The sequence below is a fragment of the Muntiacus reevesi genome, chromosome 13 (genome assembly GCF_963930625.1).
Source record: "Muntiacus reevesi chromosome 13, mMunRee1.1, whole genome shotgun sequence".
Lineage (NCBI taxonomy): Eukaryota > Metazoa > Chordata > Mammalia > Artiodactyla > Cervidae > Muntiacus > Muntiacus reevesi.
The window spans coordinates 19,982,709-20,004,395 of NC_089261.1; the positions used below are offsets into that span (position 1 = coordinate 19,982,709).

The 21,687-nt window shown below is 48.0% G+C and overlaps 1 protein-coding gene across 3 annotated transcripts in view; it reads left to right on the forward strand.

The window, feature by feature from the left end:
• The window catches only part of MLXIP (MLX interacting protein), a 59,972-nt gene continuing 38,285 nt past the window's right edge, over nt 1-21,687 (forward strand). For all 3 annotated transcript variants that reach the window (XR_010658890.1, XM_065904881.1, XM_065904882.1), the window contains exon 1: nt 1-514. Coding sequence is in view for 2 of the 3 variants with exons in the window: in XM_065904881.1 (XP_065760953.1) it covers nt 102-514 (413 nt within the window). In the remaining variant the exon portion in view is untranslated. The remainder of the gene's footprint in view (nt 515-21,687) is intronic.

Here is a 21,687-nt window from a genome sequence, read left to right on the forward strand (position 1 = left end):
CGGACAGTCGGCGCGCGGGCCGGCCCGGGCCGGCGCCCCGTCTCGCTAGCTCCCCTGTGTCTCCCCGCGCCCCGGGGGATGCCCCCAGCCGGGCCCCCGCCATGGCCGCCGACGTCTTCATGTGCTCCCAGAGCCGGCCCCGCAGCCGGGGCCGCGCCGTGCTGCTGAAGCCCCAGGTGCCCGAGGACGACGACGACTCTGACACGGATGAACCGTCCCCGCCGCCCGCCTCCGGCGCAGCCACCCCGGCCAGGGGCCAGGCGAGCGCCGCGCTACCGCCGCCCAAGGCCGGGTCGGGCCGCGAGGAGCCTCCGCGCCGCCAGCAGATCATCCACAGCGGCCACTTCATGGTGTCGTCGCCGCACCGGGAGCACCCGCCCAAGAAGGGCTACGATTTCGACACGGTCAACAAGCAGACGTGCCAGACCTACAGCTTCGGCAAGACCAGCTCCTGCCACCTGTCCATCGACGCCTCGCTCACCAAGCTCTTCGAGTGCATGACCCTGGCCTACAGGTAGGAACCCGGCCGGCCCCACCTCTCGGCGGGGCTCCTTTGACAAAACAAGCGTGGAGAGCTGCCGCCGGGGGACTTCTTAGCTTCAGGCATTCCCTTTGGGTCTTCCCCCATCCGGCGGGTTTATGGGTCTGGGGTCCCGAGTGGAAACGAGAGGGATGGAGGTCCTGGCCTCTTCCCTGTCTCTGCCAGGGCTTAAGTTCTTCCGGCTTCACGTTCCCCAGATAGGCACCCCCCGCCCCCCCCTCAAAGTCCCGAGGCCACTGATTTCAGACTAGAAAAAGGTGTAAATACAGGCTGTACCTCGTGTTACTTGACTTTATCCACCCTTCCCCTCAAAGCTTTGTGTGTTTCCGGCAACAGGGAGAAGTGGTTGGGACCACCTGTCCAGGGTGGTTAAGCGCTGGTTTACTGATTGTGTAAAATCTGCGAGCCCGTTTCCTCCTTTTATAGAGGGTGACAATATTACCTGCCTCCGTTGACTGCTGTGGGGATGGCATGAAATAGGTAGAGTGCTTATTTCAGTGCCTGGCACATATTTAATTGCTCTCTAAGTGTGAGCTAGTTTTCTTATCGTGAGGGAGGCTGGGTTCCCTCACACTCTCTTGATTGGGAAGCCCTCCCCCCACCCACACTTGGGAGGGGCCCTGAAGTGCCTCCTAGGAAGACTTGAAGCCCTAGCCCTTGGTGGTGGAGGCTCTCCCCCTGGCAAGTTGGAGAGGCTCCTTGGGCTGGCCCTGAAACATTATTTGGAGATGTTTAGAGCAGGCATCCCAGACACCATCCTGACCTATGGCTCTGGCTCTAGGCGGAGATCTCTTTTTTCCCTCAAGTCACAGAAGTGCCTGGGTTTAACCTCCCGGCTTAAAATGCCTTTCCACTCTCGCTTTCTCGGTGTGTTTGTCAGGTATTTGCTTCGGATAACTTCTACCTCGGGAACAGAACTTCTTTGGAGGAGCTGCAGTGCAGGGCAGCCCAGCCCTGCACAAAGCTCACGATAGGATCTCGGCAGAGTGGAGATTACTGCATTAGTAACTGGACTGGCTGGGGCTGTCTTAGGTGTCTGCTGCAGGCAGCTCAGACAAAGTTTCCTTGGAGATTCCAGAAACAGTATCAAGAGGAGTAGGAACGTTTCCCTCCCTCCCCCCCTTTTTTTGGAAAGCAGTGAGCCCCGAATATACCCAAGTTATACATTTACCTGAAGCTGAAACACTAGATATACATAGCTCCCGGTGGCATTTTCCCCCTCTGGAATAAATGATTAGTCAACTTGTTCCTTTGTTATGTTCCTGAAATGCACCCCCACTCTGCCCGCCCCCATTTCCTCTCTTGAAGGCTTCCCTGATGGTTTGTTTGCCACAAGGCTGCAGTAAGTTACCCAGAGCTCTCCTCCCACCCCCTTTGCGTGGCACATTGGTTAGGCTCTGCTCTGATTCTCTGGTCTTGCCAGTTTGAGCTGGCACCAAGCCTGTGAAGATTTTTTTTTTTTTAAACCCAAATGGTATTGAGTTCTCAGCCCTCTGCCCGCTTTTAGCCCCGCTTTGTGCGTGCGTGCGTGCGTGCATGCTCACTCGTGTCTGACTTTTGGCGACCCCATGGACTGTAACCCGCCAGGATCCTCTGTCCGTGGGATTTTCCAGGCAAGAATATGGGAGCAGAGCGGGTTGCCATTTCCTCCTCCAGGGTTAGCCCTGCTTACTAATTTTGAGTGCTTCGTTGGAATCAAACTCAACTCGACTGTAGCATACGGTACAGTGAGAGAGAGAGGACTTTCAAACAAACCTGGAGGTGAAAGATAGGAATGTGTTCTATTAAGCAAACTTAATCCTCGCCTTTATTTTAATATAAACTTCTCCGCATACAAAGAGAGAATGGGCGATGGAGTGGCAGGAGGCATGGGCTGAAGTGCTCACCTAAGCTCTGCTAAAGGGTAAATAAACCAGTCTGCCCTCTGCCCTCAGTTTGGATAACCTGAAGGCGTATTATTAAATGACACCAAAGAATTTTAGTAATGGTATTTTTTTTTCCACTCTTTCAAAAATATTTTGGCAGCCAGCCATTGCTCATTTAACTTTCTTGGTTGCAAAATACACCCTTAGTTTGATTTGAGGCTTACCTTGTTCTTTGAGACCTCCAGCCTTGCTGATTCTCCGTCCGGCTTTGCTGTCACTCCCTGTGCAGAGTCTCCTGCCACTGCTGGTCCCCCAGTGGGCATCCGCCTAGTAATTTCTCATGAAGATGCTCTTCATGTCCCTCTCTGCCTGAGGCTAATTGGGGTGGCCCCAGAATTTAGTTGGCAGCGTGGAACATGGGTACAAATTGACAGGAGAAGGACTCAAAACCAGTTATCTGGGCCGCAGCCTCTGGCCCAGAAAGCAGCATGAGAACAGAAATGTTTCTGACCTCAGCTATCCTATGAAAACTGCTCACTGGCTTTCAGAGAAGGAGGGTTGCGATATGGGGGGCAGGGAGGAAAGAAAACAACCCCAGAGGCGGCCTCACTTCCCTTTCAGGACCATGTAGAGCCTTCACCCCCATTTTCCAGGTTTTCTTCCTCTCCTGGACAGCTGGACCTCCTCCTCTTCTGTCTGTTTCTGGCCTGGGCTCTTTCTGACTTCAACTTCCTGTCGGTCCCCCGGCCTCTTCGTTCTAGCTGCCTAACTCTCCCTGGTACACTCTGTACTTTTTTTTTTTTTGGGGGGTTTGGTTTCCTGTTAACTGCTGCCTCCCAGCTGTTTCCAGATGAGGTTCAGCAGCTCTTTCGGAGGAGGAACTAAGGGCCGGGGAAGTTGTGGTTGTTTTTTCCCCAGTCGTGTGAAGTGGACTAGGGACTCTGGTATGATCTGTCCCTGAACTTGCAAAGTCCTGAACTGCTGAAGAGTTTGGCAAGACTGACTTCAGCTGGGGAAAGTGTGGGGTGCCCTGTGGTCCACCTGGACAGGTAACAGTGTGGACGGATTCCAGCTTCCTGTAGCTGGCCTTAAAATCCATGTCCTTCCCACACCATGATGCTAAAAAAAGTCCCCTGTAGTGAAATGTCTTGATTTGGTCCTACAGCCTGAGGTCAATTGTTGGGATGTATGGAAGAGGAAGAAGTTGCCTCTCTCCAAGGCAGAGCTTAGAAATTCATGGCTTGCCTTCTCTAAAGCTTCCTGTCCGCCACTGGGGACGTGGGGAGAGTACGGTGTCCCTGCAGGATGGAAGTGAGGGTTAACTGAGATAATGTCTATAAATCGGTCTGCCTCACTTCTTAGGCATGTCCGATTCTTTGCAGCCCCCTGGACTGTAGCCTGCCAGGGTCCTCTGTCTATGGGATTTTCTAGGCAAGAATACTGGAGTGGGTTGCCATTTCCTCCTCCAGGGGATCTTCCTGGCCCAGGGACTGAGCCCACATCTCCTGTGTCTCCTGCATTGCAGGCGGATTCTTTACTGCTGAGCCATCAGGGAAACCCGGTAAATGGGTCTAGTACCTGGCAAATAAGAAGCAACAGGAGGTTTAATGGGCTGAATCCCTTCTGCATCATCATTCAGCTGACATTTTTTAGGAGCCCAAGTTTCTCATCCATAAACTAAGGGAAATAACATATCTGACTGGGGTCTTTAATGTGGCTTTTTTTTTTAAATATTCATTTATTATGTGACTGTGTTGCGTCTAAGCTGTGGCATGTGGGATCTTCTTTGTGTCATGGGGGATCTTTCATTGCGGCATGTGGATTCTCCATTTGCGGTGCAAGGGCTCAGTAGTTGTAGCACACAGGCTGAGTTGCTCTCTGGCATGTGGGATCTTAGTTCCCTGACCAGGGATCGAACCCATGTCCTTTGCATTGCAAGGCAGATTCTTAACCACTGGACCGTCAGGGAAGTCCCTAATGTGGCTTTTAAATGCCTGCTTGACAGATGCTAAATGGATGCATTCTTGGCTTGTCCATACTCTCTGAAGCCTCACAGTGGAGCTATGTCCTCTAGAACATAGTTCATGGTTCTTTCCCTCTTAACATTGTGAGGAATGTCACACATGTAAATCACCCACGCAGATTCTGAACACATCTAGTAGGTAGCTTTCTGGGCTTGGTTTTGGTTTCACTTTTCTACCTTTTTATGTAACTTTATTAGGGACCTTTGTTAATATCTGTGGGGTGAGGGGAGAGATGATTCTTTTATATATTTAGAGATAAACAGTAGCTTTCTGGACAGTAGATTTCTTTCTTTTTTAAAATTATTTTTCTTTCTTTCTTTTTTAACATTTATTTTGGCTACGCCGGCTCTTAGTTGCAATATATGAACTCTTAGTTGCTAGATCATGTGGGATCTAGTTCCCTAACCAGGGATCGAACCTGGGCCCCCTCCATTGGGAGTGTGGTGTATTAGCTGCTGGACCCCCAGGGAAGTCCCTGGACAGTGGATCTCCACTCCAGTGGATAATTGAGGAGAACTTTAAATTTGGATCTGTAAGGTAGTCTTGGAATACAAGTTTCTAAACTGTAGCCCTGTATATGTATGTATCAGTTCAGTTTAGTCGCTCAGTTGTGTCCAGCTCTTCACGACTCCATGCACTGCAGTACACCAGGCCATCACCAACTCCCGGAGTTTGCTCAAACTCATGTCCATTGAGTCATTGATGCCATCCAAGCATCTTATTCTGTGTGTCCTCTTCTCCTTGTGCCTTCTATCTTTTCCCAGTATCAGGGTCTTTTCTGATGAGTCACTTCTTTACATCAGGTGGCCAAAGTGTTGGAGCTTCAGCTTCAGCATCAGTCCTTCCAATGCATATTCAGTCCTAATTTCCTTTAGGATTGACTATACATACTATAGTTACCCACTGTTCCTGACAGCCAGGGATTTAAGGTTTAAAGCAACGTGTCCTCTAAATATTAAGTTTTCCAAGGAAGAACTTTCTAGTCCTGGGCATGGTAACTAGTTGTAAATGAGAACCGTGCACACAGATGACTAAACTGGTTTTTCTCTTCTGCAGCCATGCCGAAGAGAAGCAGTTTCTCTCCTCTTGGGCTTTCTTTGATCTTGAATCATTATGTAGTGTCCATTAAAGGGCTGTGCTGGGATGGAGTGAGGGCTACAGAGATGAGAAAGAATAGTCTCTGTCCTCCAGAAGGTCACAGACTTGGAGTGGGGGACAGATAAACAGGCAGTTGTAGAACAGTTAGCAAGGGTTGTGATAAACAACGTGAACCAGGTCTAACAGCAGCAGTGAGGACAGTCCCAAAGTGTGTGTGTGTGTGTGTGTGTGTGTGTGTATGTGTGTTTGCAGAATCAGGATCAGTGTGGACAGTTTCCTGTGTCATCAGGGTTTCGTACATATCCCCCCCTCCCTGTGTTACCTGTCATAAGTTACAGTTCACCTTCCTACGGTTCACCTTTTACCTGTCTTCTTCTCATTGGTGGTCCAGGACAAATTTCCTGTTTGTGTAGAGGCTGGCTGGCTGATTGCCATCCAGATGGAAGGGCAAAGAAGGGTGATCAGATTGGGAAGAGCCTGGGGAAAGGGGGTGGAAGAGAGGATGGAGGGAAGTCATTCGCTGGCGGGAAGGAAATTCACACTAACTGAGCAACTACTGTGTTCTAGAGTCTCTACGTTATCCTAAGTAGCAGTAGCCCTCTCAGGCAGGTGCTGGTGGGATTTGTATTTTTTAAACCAAAAAAAAAAAAAAAGAAATGGCACAAAATTAATTTGCCCTGTTGCTGGGAAGTGAGGCAACTTATCCAAGGTGATGTCTCTGGAGCTGAAAAGTCTCCTCCTTGTCTGCTCACAGAAGCATGCAGCTCTGTAAGAGAGAAGGTAGAAGTGCTAGTTCCTGTGGATTGGAAGAGGGGGACCGAGATGGGGAAAACAAGTGCCTTTAGGCCACCCCGTGCCCTTCCTCGTGCCACCCTTCCCCACTGGTGAAATCCTGCCCTTTCCTCAAGCCTCAGCTCAAGTGCCCGTGGCCCGGTGGTGCCTCTCAAAGGGAGGGAACCCCTCGATGCCAGGCAAATCCACGGTCTTGCTGATTGTGCCTCGTATCTTTATTTACATTGACGTGGTTTTCCTGCTCTCTTCACCTTTGACTTTCCCATGGAGTCTCACAGTGTCTGAAATATACTAAGCGGTTAAGATAAATATATGGAATTGAATAGGGAAACTCAGGGTCTAGTGACCAACATCATAAACTCTCCTCTGGTGGACCTTGTGGAACCCTGCTCTAGGGGTGCTGGTGTGGAGTGGGACCATGGGGTGGTGTTTGTGGGGGGGGCCCACACAACCTGAGATGGGAGGCAGATGAATGGTGTCCCAGGATGGCCACGTACTCATTCCCTGGACCTGCGAATACGGTAGGTCACATAGGAGAGGAAGTAGGGTTGCTAATCAGCTGCCTCTAAAATGGGGAGATTATTGTGGATTGCCTGGGTGGGCCCAGTGCAGTCACAAGGGTCCTTAAAAAAAGAAGAGGAAAGCAGAAGAGAGAACTAGCAGGAGAAGGAGTTGGCCTGAAGTCGCTGACTTTGAAGATGAAGGAAGGGGCTGTGAGCTAAGGAACATGGGTAACCTCTAGGAGCTAGAAAAGTTAAGGAACCAGATTCTCCCCTTGAGTTCTGGAAGCCAGTGCGGTGGACATCTTGCTTTTAGCCCCAGTTCTAGAGACCACTTCTAGAACTGTGAGACAGTAACTTTGCATTGTTCTAAGCCGCTAATTTTGTGGCCATTTGTTACAGCAGCAGTTGGAAACTAATACAGACTGGTTTCAATAATTTTTTTGTTTTTAATTAATTAATTTTATTTTTGGCTACGCTGGGTCTTCGTTACTTTGCGTGGGCCTTCTCTACTCTTCATGGGCTTCTCATTGCAGAGGCTTCTCTTACTGTGGAGCACGAGCTCTAGGCAAGCAGCCTTCAGTAGTTGTGGCCCACAGACTTTGTTGCTCTGCAGCATGTGGGATCTTCCCGGAGCAGGGATTGAACTCATGTCCCCTGCATTGGCAGGTGAGTTTCTAACCACTCTGCCACCCGGGAATGTCCTCAACAGTTTCTCCAGGTGATGTTTTTAAGCATATAACCCAGGTCTGAAAGTCTTTCTTCAGGCTCCTTCCCCCGCAGAAGAGCTGAGCAGTCCACTCTGTGGCTGTGTCAAACTGTGCGAAGCATATTAGGCCCTGACTGCTTCAGGGGATCTAATGATAGGAGGCCCCTCATTATGAAAGGAAGTCTGTAAAGTGGTCTTATCCTGTTGCCCCAGCACAGTTCCTAGAATAGGGTATTGTAGAAAGTTAACAGCACGTATCTTTAAGGATTCATATACAGCTGATGAAAAATTCAGAGTGTGAGCTCCTATTGCCCATAGTTGAGTTACCTCTTGGGTCTAATATGTGCAGTTCAGACAGCAGATATCTTAGGTGATATTTTTTTTTTTTTTTTTTTTTTATATTTTTTATCTTGTTGGAATTCTGTCTGTGGTTAGAATTCCAGGCCACAGGGCTTAAGTTTTAGGCAGAGCCCTTTTGGCCTCAGGAATCAGGGCCCCTCTCAAGCTGGCCCTTGCAATGGGGGTTTACTGCGGGGATCAGGAAGTGTGTTCATGAACCTCCAGGATTCCTAGGACTGCGAGACCTCGGTGGGTTCTGGAGGGGTCCCAGGCTGCGGTGGTCCGTCAGCATGGGGAGCTTGCCCTTTCCTTAAGGCTCACCCCCATCAAGTGACTCAGCTCCTCTCTCAGACCCTGCTTTGCTTTGGGGTCTTACTTCTGCTGCCAGCTGGCGCTCTCACCTGCCCCTGTCCTCCTCTGCTTCAAAGCCCCTGCCTATGGGGGCTTCTGCAGCTGCCTGACAGGAGCTCACCGGTGGCCTGAGTTTCGCACACAGACCTGCTCGGAGCTTCCTGTTACCATCAGTGCTCTGTGCCAATTGTCTACTTGAATTAGCCCGCAGTCTCCAGCTTAAGTGTTGGAGAGAGAGACCAGCAGGCCCCGCCCTCTCTGATCAGAATCTCAGGGACCCCAGAGGGTGCATCTAGCCCCAGAGCGTCTAATGTGTCTTGCACGGGATGCCCTTTCCTTTCAAAAGTATTAATCAGGCCTCGGATGGGTGCCAGGCCCTGTTCTCGCCCTTGGGGATGCAGCAGTAAACAAGACATGGCCTGTGCGTTCTTTTTGTGTTTTCAGTTTTATTGGGATGTAGGTGGCATACAGCTATGTGAGTGCTTAAGGTGTTCGGCGCAGTGACCTGACTTACAGGTATTGTAAAGTCATGGAGTCTATAGTCAGTTGAAGGAATCAGTAAGCAAATCAGATTTATATCGTTCCTACCGCAAAGAACATCAACCACACCAGAAGATGGAAAGTGATAGTGGGTGGGGGAGGGTAGGTGGACACTGTATCTTGGCGGGTCGGAGAAGTCTTCCGAGGGGCTGACATTTCAGGTTGAACTGAAACCCGAGTGGTGAGTAGGAGCCAGCCGAGGGCAGTCATTCCAGGCGGTGGACGAGCCTGAGGCAGAGGCCCAAGGTGGAAGGAATCAGGCACATTCCAGGGCTAGGAAGAAGGCCAGGGTGGCCAGCAGGTTGAGGGCAGGGCGAGTGGGGGAGGAGAGGGGGAGATGGGTTTGGTTGGGAGGTGGGAGGTTAGGATATTCCGTTCATTGCTTTGGGGAGCCGGCTTGTTGAGTCTGCGCAGTGGGGACCAGGGGACAGGAGGGCCGGGGGAAGCACTGATACCAGAATGGTGGCCAGGGAGGTGGTGAGACATGCGTGGATGCAGGGTGGGTTTGGGCTTGCTGGTGGAAAGGATGTGGGGGTGTAAGCAAAGAATCAGCAGTGACCCTGAGGGTTTTGGTCTGAGCCATGGGGGCCCCGTCAGCTGTGTGACTAACGTGAGCTGTGTTGAGGACCCGAGCTGAGCACTTGACTTGGCTGCGTGGCTATGGGTGGGGCAGCTCCCTCAGAGGGGCTGTGAGGAGCTGTCAGTTTTGGGGGCTCTGCAGTCCAGGGTGGTCCTCACTGTCACCAGAGTACTGGGATTCTTTCTTCTGTCCTGGCTGCTCCATCTCATCTCCCTAACCTCTCTTGTGCCTCGTAAGGGACTGGTTGGCCATGGGAGGTTTTGGCGTTTTGAGCTTATGTTTGGAATGGCAGTGGTTTTTACTTTTGCTTTCTGTGAAACAGATACTCTCATATCCTGAACGATAATTTTACTCCCTTTGGTTTGGTTGTGGTAGAGGAGTACCACCTGGTCCTGAAGGCCCTACGAGTAAACATCTCCAAATCGAGCATCCTTAGTGTGTTTGGGGTTGGACTGCACTATCAGAAAAGCCTTCTAGAAGGAGGCAGGGCGGAAGGGCTTATTTGGTAGCTCAAGAAGGATGTCCAAGATCTGGAGGAATAATTCCAGAAACAGAATTCCTTGTCTATAGCTTTTGAGTCTCAGAAGTGATAGTGTAAAAATTAAAAAGAAAAGAAAACAAAAAAGAATCCAATTGAGGAACAGTGAAGAGTGGGGCCTGGAAGTAAAGAGCTCAGAAAGGGATATCAGGGAGAACCAGGCTGCTGGTGGGAACGGCACTGGAGAGGGGACCCGAGGGGACTTGGTTCGCACTGCTTCACTGTTGAGGACTATTGTGCGCGTAGGAGGGTCTGTTCTGAAAGCCAGTTACCACTCCTTCCCTCTGTGGCTTGTGGGCACAGGCCATCAGGGAAGACGATGGCCTCTTGTGCTCCGTCACCATGGGACAGTCATCAAACAAAAAACAGCTGCTTCGGTAGAAAGTAGGAGAATTAAACTAGTTTCCAGATATTTCCCCAGTGTTCTGGCTTTTTAAAAAACAGCAACCCCTTCTTGTGCTCAGGGGGTCACTGGCCCATTTGCAAACAGACTTCCTCATTTTCTGGGACCAGCCCAGAGGGCTAGACACTGCACTTGCTAGAGAAAGTGATTTTATAAATCCCTCTTATTTATTAGAGTGAAACCCTTTCAACGAGTTCTTAAAACAGTGCATGATTATATTAGCTTGCTGTTTGAAACAGCAATTTTCCAGCTGAGTAGCAGGGCCTTTTACCCAGGCTCCTCTGTTCTTTAAATAATTATTATTTTGTTGTTGTTGCTGTTCACATTATTAAACGGATCTTTCTCTGCCTTGGAGCAGGACTTTCTTCCACGTGTGCAGATACTACTTTATCAAGATGGGATTCGTGTACCTTAAGATGCCGCCGTTGTACATGTGCCAGTCATTGATTTCCTTTTTGTTGTGTAGGCATAATCAGAATCAATTTTAGAACATTCTGTCACCCCACTAAGATCCCTCATGCTCTTTTATGTTTAATCCCAGGTCCTGCCTTCGCCCCAGACAACCATTAATCTGCTTTCTGTGTCTGTAATCCGCTTGTCTGTGCCCTTTCTGGACATTTCATATAAATGGAATCATACTGTTTGTGGCCTTTTGTGTCTGGCTTTTTTCACTTGGCATGAGGTTGGCGAGGTTCATCCGTGTTTATAGTGTGCATCCATATTTTGTTCCTTTTGATTCCTGGACAGTATTCCGTTGTGTCATTATACCACATCTTGTTTATTCACTCACTGACAGGCACGTTTTTGGGGGAAGCTTAGTAGCTTCGTTATTTGGATGTTGATACTCCATTTTCAGTAGTAAAGTTCTCTTACAGATTCAGCTCGGGACTTCCTTACAAGGTGAAACCAGGAACTGCAGTGAATATGGTGGAAAGATGATGGATCAGACACCACTCGACAGTGGTGCCGCTGGTTGCTTAGCGTGTCACTCGGCCCTGTAAGCGGGATGTCTTTAATTGTAAAAGAAGAGAAAAAGTGAGAGGGGACGTGAGGGTTAGACTAAAATGACCAATCTTATTTTTATTTACCAATCTTATTTTTCTTCCATGGTCCTTGTGTATTTGAGAGATACAGCCTTAGGAGTAAACTGTGTTGAGCGATAAAAAGGAACAAGCTTCTGGTATGTGTCAGAAACATTACGTTGAGTGACGCAAGTCTTACTCAAGAGATTAGATACTAATTCCATTTATGTGAAGTTCTAGAAAAGGCAGAGCTAATCTGAGGTGGAAAAAAATCAGATCAGTACTTGCTTGTGAGGGAGGTTAAAGAGGGAAATACTGGGGAAAAGCAGGAATCTTCTAGGATGATGGTCATGTTTTATAGTATTGTGACTATACTAGAAACCAGTGAACACTTTTTTTTTTTGAAGGGAAGGATTTTTATTTGTTTTCTTCACTTCTGTGCTTGATACATATAGGTCTCAGTAAATTAGTGTTAAGTAAATGTATTCATTTTACATGTAACAAAGGCTGTGTGCCTCCTCAGTTGGTTCAGTCATGTCCCACTCTTCGTGACCCCATGGACTGTAGCCTGCCAGGCTCCTCTGTCCATGGGATTCTCCAGGCAAGTATACTGGAGTGGGATGCCATTTCCTTCTCCCAGTGAACACTTTTAAGAGGTGAATTTTTTGGTGTGTAAATCATGTCTCAATAAAGCTGTTATTAAAAAAAACCCACCTCATTAGGACTGACCCGGATGCATTCTTCTTCTTTTTTTTTCTTTTGGTCCCTGAATAGTATTCCATTGAGAGCCTGTTATACAAAATGAAGTAAGTCAGAAAGAGAAGGACAAACATTGGACATTAACGCATGAATGTGGAACCTAGAAAGATGGTACTGATGAACCTATCTGCAGGGCAGCAGTGGAGACACAGACATAGAGCAGACTTGTGGGCGCCCTGGGGAAGGGGAGGGTGGCACCGTATTTGAAGCACATAGCAAGTGGGGACTTGCTCTGTGACACAGGGAGCCCCACCCAGTGCTCTGTGACAACACTCGGGGGTGGGACGGGGAGGGAGATGGCGGGGCTTCATGGGGGGGGGGGGGCATATGTATCCTTGTGGCTGACTCGTGTTGGTGTATGGCAGAGGCCAGCACAGTATTGTAAACCATTTACCCTCCAATAAAAAACACCACCAACAGAAAACCCAAACCATTTAGGTTTTCAGCATTATCTTTCAGGAGTCTTATTTGAGATCTTAAATGCCAAATATGTCAGTGTCTAGGAGTTCCAAGAGTCTCTCTCTTCCATCTCTTCTGTGTACAGTAAATGAGAGACTGCTTGGGAAGGTGACCTACCCTGAGCATTTCCCCTAGATTAAAATCGACTCAGGAATTCGGCTCTCCAGGTTACCTCAAAGCTCCACAAATCACCCTAAGGTTATCCTGTTAAGGCCTTTTTTCCTTTTAACATTGTCTGGGTCAGGGGGTCACAAAGTCAAATGCCCACAAGGGTCAGGAGGTGAAAGTGAGGGTCATCGGTAAGGCAAAGAGGACATTTGCTGTCTTTTATTTCCTGGCTTCTGATGGAGTCATGGTTACAGACAAGCACTTACTTATTATGAAAACCCTGCAACTATAAATTGCAGTTGACCAGGCCTGCCTGATGGACGGGCAGCAGGGAGTTGGGGGCGGGGGGGGGGGGTCTGTGGTGAATTGGAGGGTACCTGCCAGCTCCACCTGGGGGCAACCATCACCCAGCTCCAGGTGACTCTAGCTGTTTGGGAATGTGAGCTCAGTGTTACGAGCTCTGGCTTATTTGAAAATTGGAAGAACTCTGAATTTATATGTGAACTCTACATTTCCATTTCTACCTTGGGTCTGAGTTCAAGTATTAGGAATTCTAGGGAAATGAGTTTAATCTCAGTTGCATCTGTTTATCTATTGGCCTTTCTTTTTATTTTTTAATTTGTTCTCAAAATCTATTTTGACTGTGCTACACGGTATGTGGGATCTTAGTTCTCCAACCAGGGATCGAACCCACACCCCCTTGCATTGGAAGTGCAGTCTTAACCACTGGACTGCCAGGGAAGTCCCACGGTTGCATCTCGTTTAGAACTGAGTCTTGGCCTAAGAGATGAAGGAGTGTGTGGTGCTCTTTGCCACAAGGGCAGCCCTGGCACAGGGGATATCTTGTGAGGTTTTCTCACTCTTAGGTGTACCTTCACGTCATGTTTATGTTCATATGGTCACAGGACCATCATCTTCTGAAAACAAAATCCAAGACTGTCCTCCTGGTAAACCCCAGAGGTGTGTGTGCTCCTGGTAGACAGTTACTTGTAGAGTTATGAGGAACCAGGGCAGTTATTTTAAATGATCATGATTTGGGGGTGGAGAGTTGACTTCACTTCACTTCTCCACAGGAAGTTCTTGGACAGTGGGTTACTCATCATTTTACATTTCATTTCTAACTGTTATCCCTTAACTTCACCACCAGACCTGCCTGGGGCAGAGCTGTTTTCATTGGGTGATTCCAGGGTGGAGGAAAGGGATAATCATTTGACTTAACTCCAGACAGTTGATTTGGTTTTCACTGAAACAAAATTATAGCTTGAAGTTAGATAGAAGAGGCCTCTCACTTGGCTGTTTTTCAAAGTTTCTAACCTGCACATTGGATGTTGTGTTACAGGCCTCTGGCTCTGCTTTGCAGTTAACTGTGTGTGTGTGTGTGTGTGTGTGTGTGTGTGTGTTTGAGGTGGTTAAGAAAGGAGGGGATGTACTTGCTTTGAACTCATTCCCCAGCGCACGCACATGCGCGCGCACACACACACACACACACACACACACACACACACGCACATTCCCACGCAGCCACCTTCCACACGATCTGAGGCTTTCCACCTCTTGAAGTTTTTTTCTGTATTTGATCTGATCTACAGAGGTGTTGGCAAGTAGCTTTATGGTTCTTAAAGGCCAAGACTTTGCTCCTGAGCCAGATTGAAATAGAGTTTATACTTCTCAGAGCGACAGTGAGCATGCTCACTGAGAGGTTGGGGGTATTACTCTTCTGAGCTTGTGAAGTGAAGTGAAGTTGCCCAGTCATGTCCGACTCTTTGCGACCCCATGGACTGTAGCCTAACAGGATCCTCCATCCATGGGATTTTCCAGGCAAGAATACTGGAGTGGGTTGCCATTTCCTTCTCCAGGGGATCTTCCCAACCCAGGGATTGAACCCGAGTCTCCCACATTGTAGGCAGCTGCTTTACCGTCTGAGTCACCAGGGAAGGCCAGGAAGCTTCTAAGCTTAGGACCTTACTTTTTGGATTTTGACTGTATTTCTGGGTCCCCTTCCAGGAAAAAAAAAACAACCAAACTTAATACCCACAGATAACCACTATTATTTCCCTGGTGTTTATTCTCTCAGACCTTGTGGGTTTTTATTTTTCAGGTGGAATAAGTGTGTTTTGTTTTTGTATTTAATAGATCACGAATGCCTCTCCCAAATACTTATCTGCAGTATTTTTTAGTGGCTGAGTAGTATTTCATGTGTGGATATACTGTCACTTATGGAATCCCTCTCTGGTGAACCTTGAGACCATTTCACGTGATTTTTGTGTTCCTGAGCCCCTGTTCCATTTCTCTTATCCCTACTTTCTCTGAAAACATCCTTCTGCCTGCTCCTCCTTCCTCACAGGAAGAACTCTCTCCCTGAGAACCTTTCAGCAGGACCGTTGAAGAAAAGGGTCAGGGTTCCCCGGCCTGGCCTGTCCCCTGCCCCCACCCGCTTGGCTGAGGTGTGTGTGGAGGGTGGAGGTGAGCAGGTTGCAGCCCAGGAACAGCCTTTGCTCTGGACCTCGAGCTGGAGATAGAAAGACTGGCTGCACCGCCAGCCTGCAGAGGGGCAGGGGACACAGGGGAGGGTGTCTGACACAGCCCACAGCAGCATGCCTGCCTGCATGCCTGGACCCAGGCCGAGCTTGCTCGTCCCCACCCCGAGGCCAGGGCTCCTCACTCCTGCCAGCAGGTGGATGCCGGCCCTCGACCTTCTGTTGTTCCAGAGGCAGGGGAAGAGCGTTGAGCTTCAGGAAAGCTGGTGGTTCCAGCTGTGAGCCCGCCCAGCTGGGGCACGCTCACCTGAGACCAGGGGCCACGTGGATGCATGTCCCTGCGAGTCACTGAGCAGATGCCAGTATGACTTGGTACATGGAAAGAAGAGCTCACTCAACTCTCTGGAAAAGTTTAAGTACTTTCCATCCCATCAAGTGCAGAGATGCTGATCTCTGGCTCTCTGGCATCCTTACTCGTCAACCTGATCTCTTGTGGGGTTTCTGTGGTTCCATCTGTCTGCCCACCCACACTGGTGGCAAGAGCATGTGGTGAGGGGTCTGATCTAAGGCAGAGTACTTGGGTGATGTTTTAAACTCTGGATGAGGTTGTTAGGATTCCCTAGGCCCAGTGGCAAGGCTCGGCTGCCCCTGGAGCATCCAGGTTCACTGGCTGCATCCTAGCCCAGAGCTCCTCACTGTGACCCCCGTCTCCTAGCCCAGCAGAGCCTGCCCTAGCTTCCCTGCTCTCTCCCAGCCTGGCTCCCTAGTGATTGGACCAGTTTTCAATTCTTCTTAGTTTTGAATTTCATGATTTTTTTTTCCCCCCACAAGAAACCTTGGCAGAAGACTTTGTTCCCTGGGAAAAAAGCTCTCAGAAAAGCAGAGAACCCAGCTATCAGCTCAGCCCCTGGCTTGTCTTTGACGATGTCCTTGCACAGTACCTGCGAGCTGGCAGGCAGGTGGTGCTGAGGAAACTCACCTGGTGGGCACGGCCTTCTCCGGATGCTTCCCACAGCAGCCAGCCAGAGACCTGCTGATTACAGTCGAGCTGGCACAGCCTGTATGTAGCCAGCTGCTTTTTTGCCCGATAAGTTTGTTTGCTTATCTTTATTTTCATGCCAATTGCTGGCTTCCTGGAGCCATGGGTGTGTTTGTGGTCATTTGAGGTGATTGCCACGGATTGGTAAAGTATGGATGAAGTGAGCAGGGTGGGGCGGGGGGTGAGAAATACTGTCATCTTCTGGTCTCTGTCACCCCCTGGCTCTTACCTGCAGAGAGAATTTTCTCCGGTTCCTGCCCTAGAGGGTGGCAGCTTTCAGACTTCCAGAAAGCTAGGAGCAGCCCCCTCGGCTCGGTGGCTCTAGCTGAGGTCCTGAGTGTGCTAATGCTCTGTGTGCTAAGTTGCTTCAGTCGTGTCCGGCTCTTTGCGACTCCACGGACTGTAGCCCACCAGGCTCCTCTGTCTCTGGAGTTCTCCAAGCAAGAATGCTGGAGTGGGTTGCCATCTCCTTCTCCAGGGGATCTTCCCTACCCAGGGGTCGAACCCGTGTCTCTTACATCTCTGGCACTGGCAGGCGGGTTCTTTACCACTGGTGCCACCTGGGAAGCCAGAGTCCTTACAGCAGTGTCCATCTAAGGGCAAGTGAGTTTCCTTGGCTAAGGCAAACCAAGAGAGAAATAACAGCGTAGTCCAGACTGAATGCAAAAACTATCCCGAGCAAGCTGCCCCCCTAATGGACTGGAACAGTGACCCAGCAGCACTGTAAACAAGCTTGACGCTTCAGCCCTGTGTTCTCTGTTGGCCAGGATCCCTGGAAGTGCATCAGTGTGTGAGACTCAGATATGTCCCGGGAGCAGCAGGAGCCCCACGACTGCAGAACAGCCAGCCTGGGTGATGTGTCATTGCTGAATGGCAGCTGGCCTGCCTCTGTTGCGTCACAGCTAGTTTCTGAGTGTAACTTTCTTCCCTCTTTTTAGCCTGGTGTCTCCAAGTCCTGGGGACCAGCGATAGAAATGAGGAGGGGCGTGCAGGGTTTGTTGGGCTGTTGCAATCTTCCGACAAAGCCATCATTGTCTGGAATAAAACACCAGTTGGTTCAATTTGAATTGCTCCATCGCTCCAGTGCTCAGTAACGGCTGTTTTTCTTCCACCTCAGCAGTGTTCCTGGGGAGAGGTGAAAGATGGACTGCCTGATCCAGAGGGGAGAAACTGCTCTCCCTTGCCCTGTCTGCGCAGCAGCATCTCAGGTGATCAGTTAAGCATCCAGAGCAGACAGTCTGCTCCTGGTCAGCCGGCGTCCCAGGCTGCTGCTGGACCCCGGCTGGAATTCAGCTATCTTGGCCTCTTGGAGGAAGGAGGCTTTTAGGAACCAGGCTGCTGCTCGTGGCCTCAACCTCCAATGGCGCTCGTCTGTCCTGGCCAGGTGCCCTACCCGCAACCTTGTTGCCAAGCTGACCTCCCCTCTGACTTTTTAGCCTACCGTCTCTCCCTCTTGTGTATGATGCCTCAAGCTGCGGAGTTAATCTGGAGAGTGAATCTTTCCTCTGGCTGGCTGGACTCCCAGATGCTATCCCTCGAGCCTGGGACAGACACCCAGAGTTTCGGTCCTTTCTGGTACCTCTGCCCCTCATTCAGTTCCACTTTTGTGTGGTCAGATTAGTCCAATCCGGCTGTCTTTGTGGAAATCCCAGCAGCTGGGGTGAGGCCACCAGGGACTCCTGAGGGAGTGAGGGAGCTCACACAGGAAAGCCTGAGCCTGCATTTGCTTCCAGGGCCAGGAATTTCATTTCCCTGCATCTGAATTGATAGCTCTCCAAGTCCAGTGCGGTCACGAAATGACGTTTGAAGAGCTTAGGAGAAACGCAGAGTTTGAGAAACATTTTTTTTTAATGACCCTGACCCCAGACAGACGAGTTCAAGTGCTTGTTTTCTCAAAGATGGAGCTGCAAAGGCCAGAGATTCTATGAGGTGGACAAAGCTGGATGGACAGGAGGGGGTGATGTAAAATGCCCTTGTCCACATGTTAGTTCTTCCTTAGGTACAGTCTTGGGAACCACCTCCATGGGGGGCTTGGGGAGAACAGAAGAACCTATCAGTGGAACTGAATTGCTTCTTTAGTTCAGTCCTTTGAATTTTGTGGTATTAAAGTTGGGTGGGTAGCTATTAAAATATGTTTGCAAAAATGACTCATTTGTTTGCCCTTCTCTTAAGGATTAGAGCTTCCTTTGATACAAGCCAGTTTTCCAGATCACCGTTGTTTATTTCATTAATCATCATTAATCATCTCTTTTATAAAATCAGCCATTCTTAATGGGAAGTGGAAATCCCTCTCAAATGGATAATAATCTTCAGTGCTTTCTTTTTTAAAAAATATATTTATTTGGCTGTGCTAGATCTTAGTTTTGGCACACAGGATCTTCAATCTTCATTGCATTGTGTGGGGTTTTTAGTTGCCACATGGGAACTCTTAATTGTGGTGTGGGATCTGGTTCCTGGACCAGGGATCGAACCCAGGCCCTCTGCATTGGGAGCATAGAGTCTTAGCCGCCGGACCACCACGGAGGTCCCTGCACTGTTTCCTTGAACGTACTGAGTCTAATGTAATGTTTGATTATTTAGAAACCTATTTCTGAATGTTATTTCCTGTGTAGTCCTAGCACCATAGTGACTTCTTGATGAAGTTGCACCGAGGCAGTATGTTCACTTCTCTACGCAATCATCCCAATCTCTCTTGTGAGCCGAGTTTTCAAATCTTCAGTGACCCTTTTCCTCCGGGCTGTTGGCTGCCACCCCTTCTGCAGTGACTTTGCCATTTCCGTTCTCTTTTTGTCCGGGGCCTCCCATTTTCCATTGGTTTGCATAACTTGTTAAATTGAGTGTAAAATGAGAGTAATTAACTTAGTGAGGGCTTAGAGACTCTCCTCTGAGTCAAGTGCACAGACCTTTACTATCTGTCTTGAATTATTTTCACTTTCTTCAGTATAACTAAATTAAGCTCCAGCTAGTTGTGAGATAATGCTATACTTCTAAACTTCTATTACAGAGTAATTTTAAGCCATTATTATCCAGTTGCATCACTGAAATTTGTTGGCTGAGTTAACTTGTATATATGAAATTATCTGCAGATCTTAAGAATATTAAGCTCTTAAGAGAATGCCAGTGTGTTCTCATTTCTGAAATGTGGCAAATTAAAAAAAAAAACAAACTCCAAATCAACATGATAAACCGAGTCCCCTGGCTAATTAAGTATTTCTTTCTAATAATTATGAGAAGGAAATTCACTTTTTCCCCTTTTCAAAGTGGAACTAGTTTTATGAAGATTCCTTTCCAACTCTCCTCCTTGTTATATAGAAATGCATACTCATTGTCAAATGGAGTATTCAGGCATTTCAGGAAGACAGAATTAGAGGAACAATCCTCTGAAACATTCTTCTTGGGTTTTTTATTTTGTCACTGTGCCCATTTTACTTTTTTTCTATGCCTGCATAGGTAAAAATAGACCTGTATCATCATTGAGGAGCCAAAGTTTTTACTTTTGATAAAGACCAATGCATGTTGTTTTTAAATGGTTCATGCTTTTTTTGTGTTCTATTTAATAAATCTTGCCAAACCCAGGACCTCTAAGATATTTTTCCTAGGTTTTCTTCCGGAAGTTTTGTAGTTTTAGCTCTTATGTTTAGGATTGTGCTCCATTTTGAGTCAGTTTTTACATATGGTGTGAGGTAAGGGTTGAGATTCAGTTTAAGAAGTACTTTGATGAGTGTTCTTATTTATACCTCTTCTCATTCTGTTTCTTTAGTTGTTTTCATAAGATACACTCCTAAAAGTTAAACTGTAAGATCAAAGATTCACACTAAAGTCTTTGATATATGTTGCCAGACTGGTTTTCAAAAGTTGTATCAATTAGAAAAGACAACCCACAGGGAGCTCAAACCTGTGCTCCTTGACTACCAGGAGGGGTGGGTGGGGTGGGAGGAGGGTCAGGAGGGAGGAGCCGTATGCCTAGGGCTGACTTGTGTTGCTGTATGGCGGAACCAGCGCAGTGTTGTAAGGCAGTTACCCTCCAATTAAAAATAAATAATTTAAAAAAGGCAGCCTCTACAATGGGAGAAAGAAAGTGCCAGTCGCTCAGTTGTATCTGACTCTTTGCGATCCCATGGATTGTATGTAGCCCACCAGGCTCCTCTGTCCATGGGATTCTCCAGGCAAGAATACTGGAGTGGGTAGCCATCCCCCTCTCCAGAGGATCATCCTGACCCCGGAATCAAATCTGGATCTACTGCACTGCAGGCAGATTCTTTACCATCTGATTCACCAGGGAAGCCCATCATGGGAGAAAGTATTTGCAAATCATATATCCAATAAGGGATATGCATCTGGAGTATATAAAGAACTCTGCAACTCAAAAATAAGAAGACAAACAGCCCAGTAAAAAACAGGCAAAGGAGTTAAATAGTTATTTTTCCAAGGATATTATAGATATATGGGCTTCCCTGATGTAGATGGTAAAAAAAAATCTGCCTGCAGTGTGGGAGAACCAGGTTTGATCCCTGGGTCAGGAAGATACCCTGGAGAAGAAAATAGCAACTCACTCCAGTATTCTTGCCTGGAAAATTCCATGGACAGAGGAGCCTGGTGGGCCGTATAGTCCATGGGGTTGCAGAGTCAGACACAACTGAGCAGCTAGCACCTTCACAATAAGCACGTGAGAAGATGTTCAACACTACTAATCATTAGAGAAATGAAAGCCAAACCCACATTGCAGTACTGCTTTACACCCACTACATTGTGATAAACGTTGGTGAGCATGTAGACAGATTGGGATCTTCCTATAGTGCTGGTGGAAATGTGACATAGTGTAGCTGTTGTAGAAAGCAGCATAGTGGTTCCTAAACAACTTAAACATAGAAGTGACATTTGCCCCAGCAATTGCACTCATAGGTATGGATCTGAGAGAAAGGAGCGCACTGCACACAGACGTCCTTAGCAGCAGCGTTCCTGGTATCCAAAAGGTAGAAACAGTTCAAATGCCCATCAGCCAATGAATAAATAAACAAAATGTTATCTGTCCATTCAATGGAATATTAGTCAGCCACGAAGTGGAATGATATACTTGCTCCAACATGGATAAGCCTTGCAGACATGCTAAGTAGAAGAAGCCCGTCATAAAAACCCACATATTGTATGATTCCAGTTATATGAACCCTGCAGGATGAGCACAAGTAGAGAAGGAAAAAGTGGATTAGTAGTTGTTTAGGATTGGGAAGTGATGACTAAGGGGTACAGAATGTTGTTTTGAGGTCGTGAAGATGTTCTAAATTCGATTGTGGTGATAGTTGCACAACTCTGTGAGCACACTAAAACCATTGAATTGTATACTTCAAATAAGTGAACTGTATGTGAATTATGTCCCAATAAAGCTGTTACCCCTCAAAAAGAAAAGGTTGTACTGACTAGTATTCGCACTAACAATGTGTAAGAGCCCATTTGCCTGTATCCTCCCCAGCTCTGGGTTGTTCATTACTGTAATTTTAAATTCTAAATCAGCTCTGTTGAGGTTTAATATGTAAACAATAAAATGC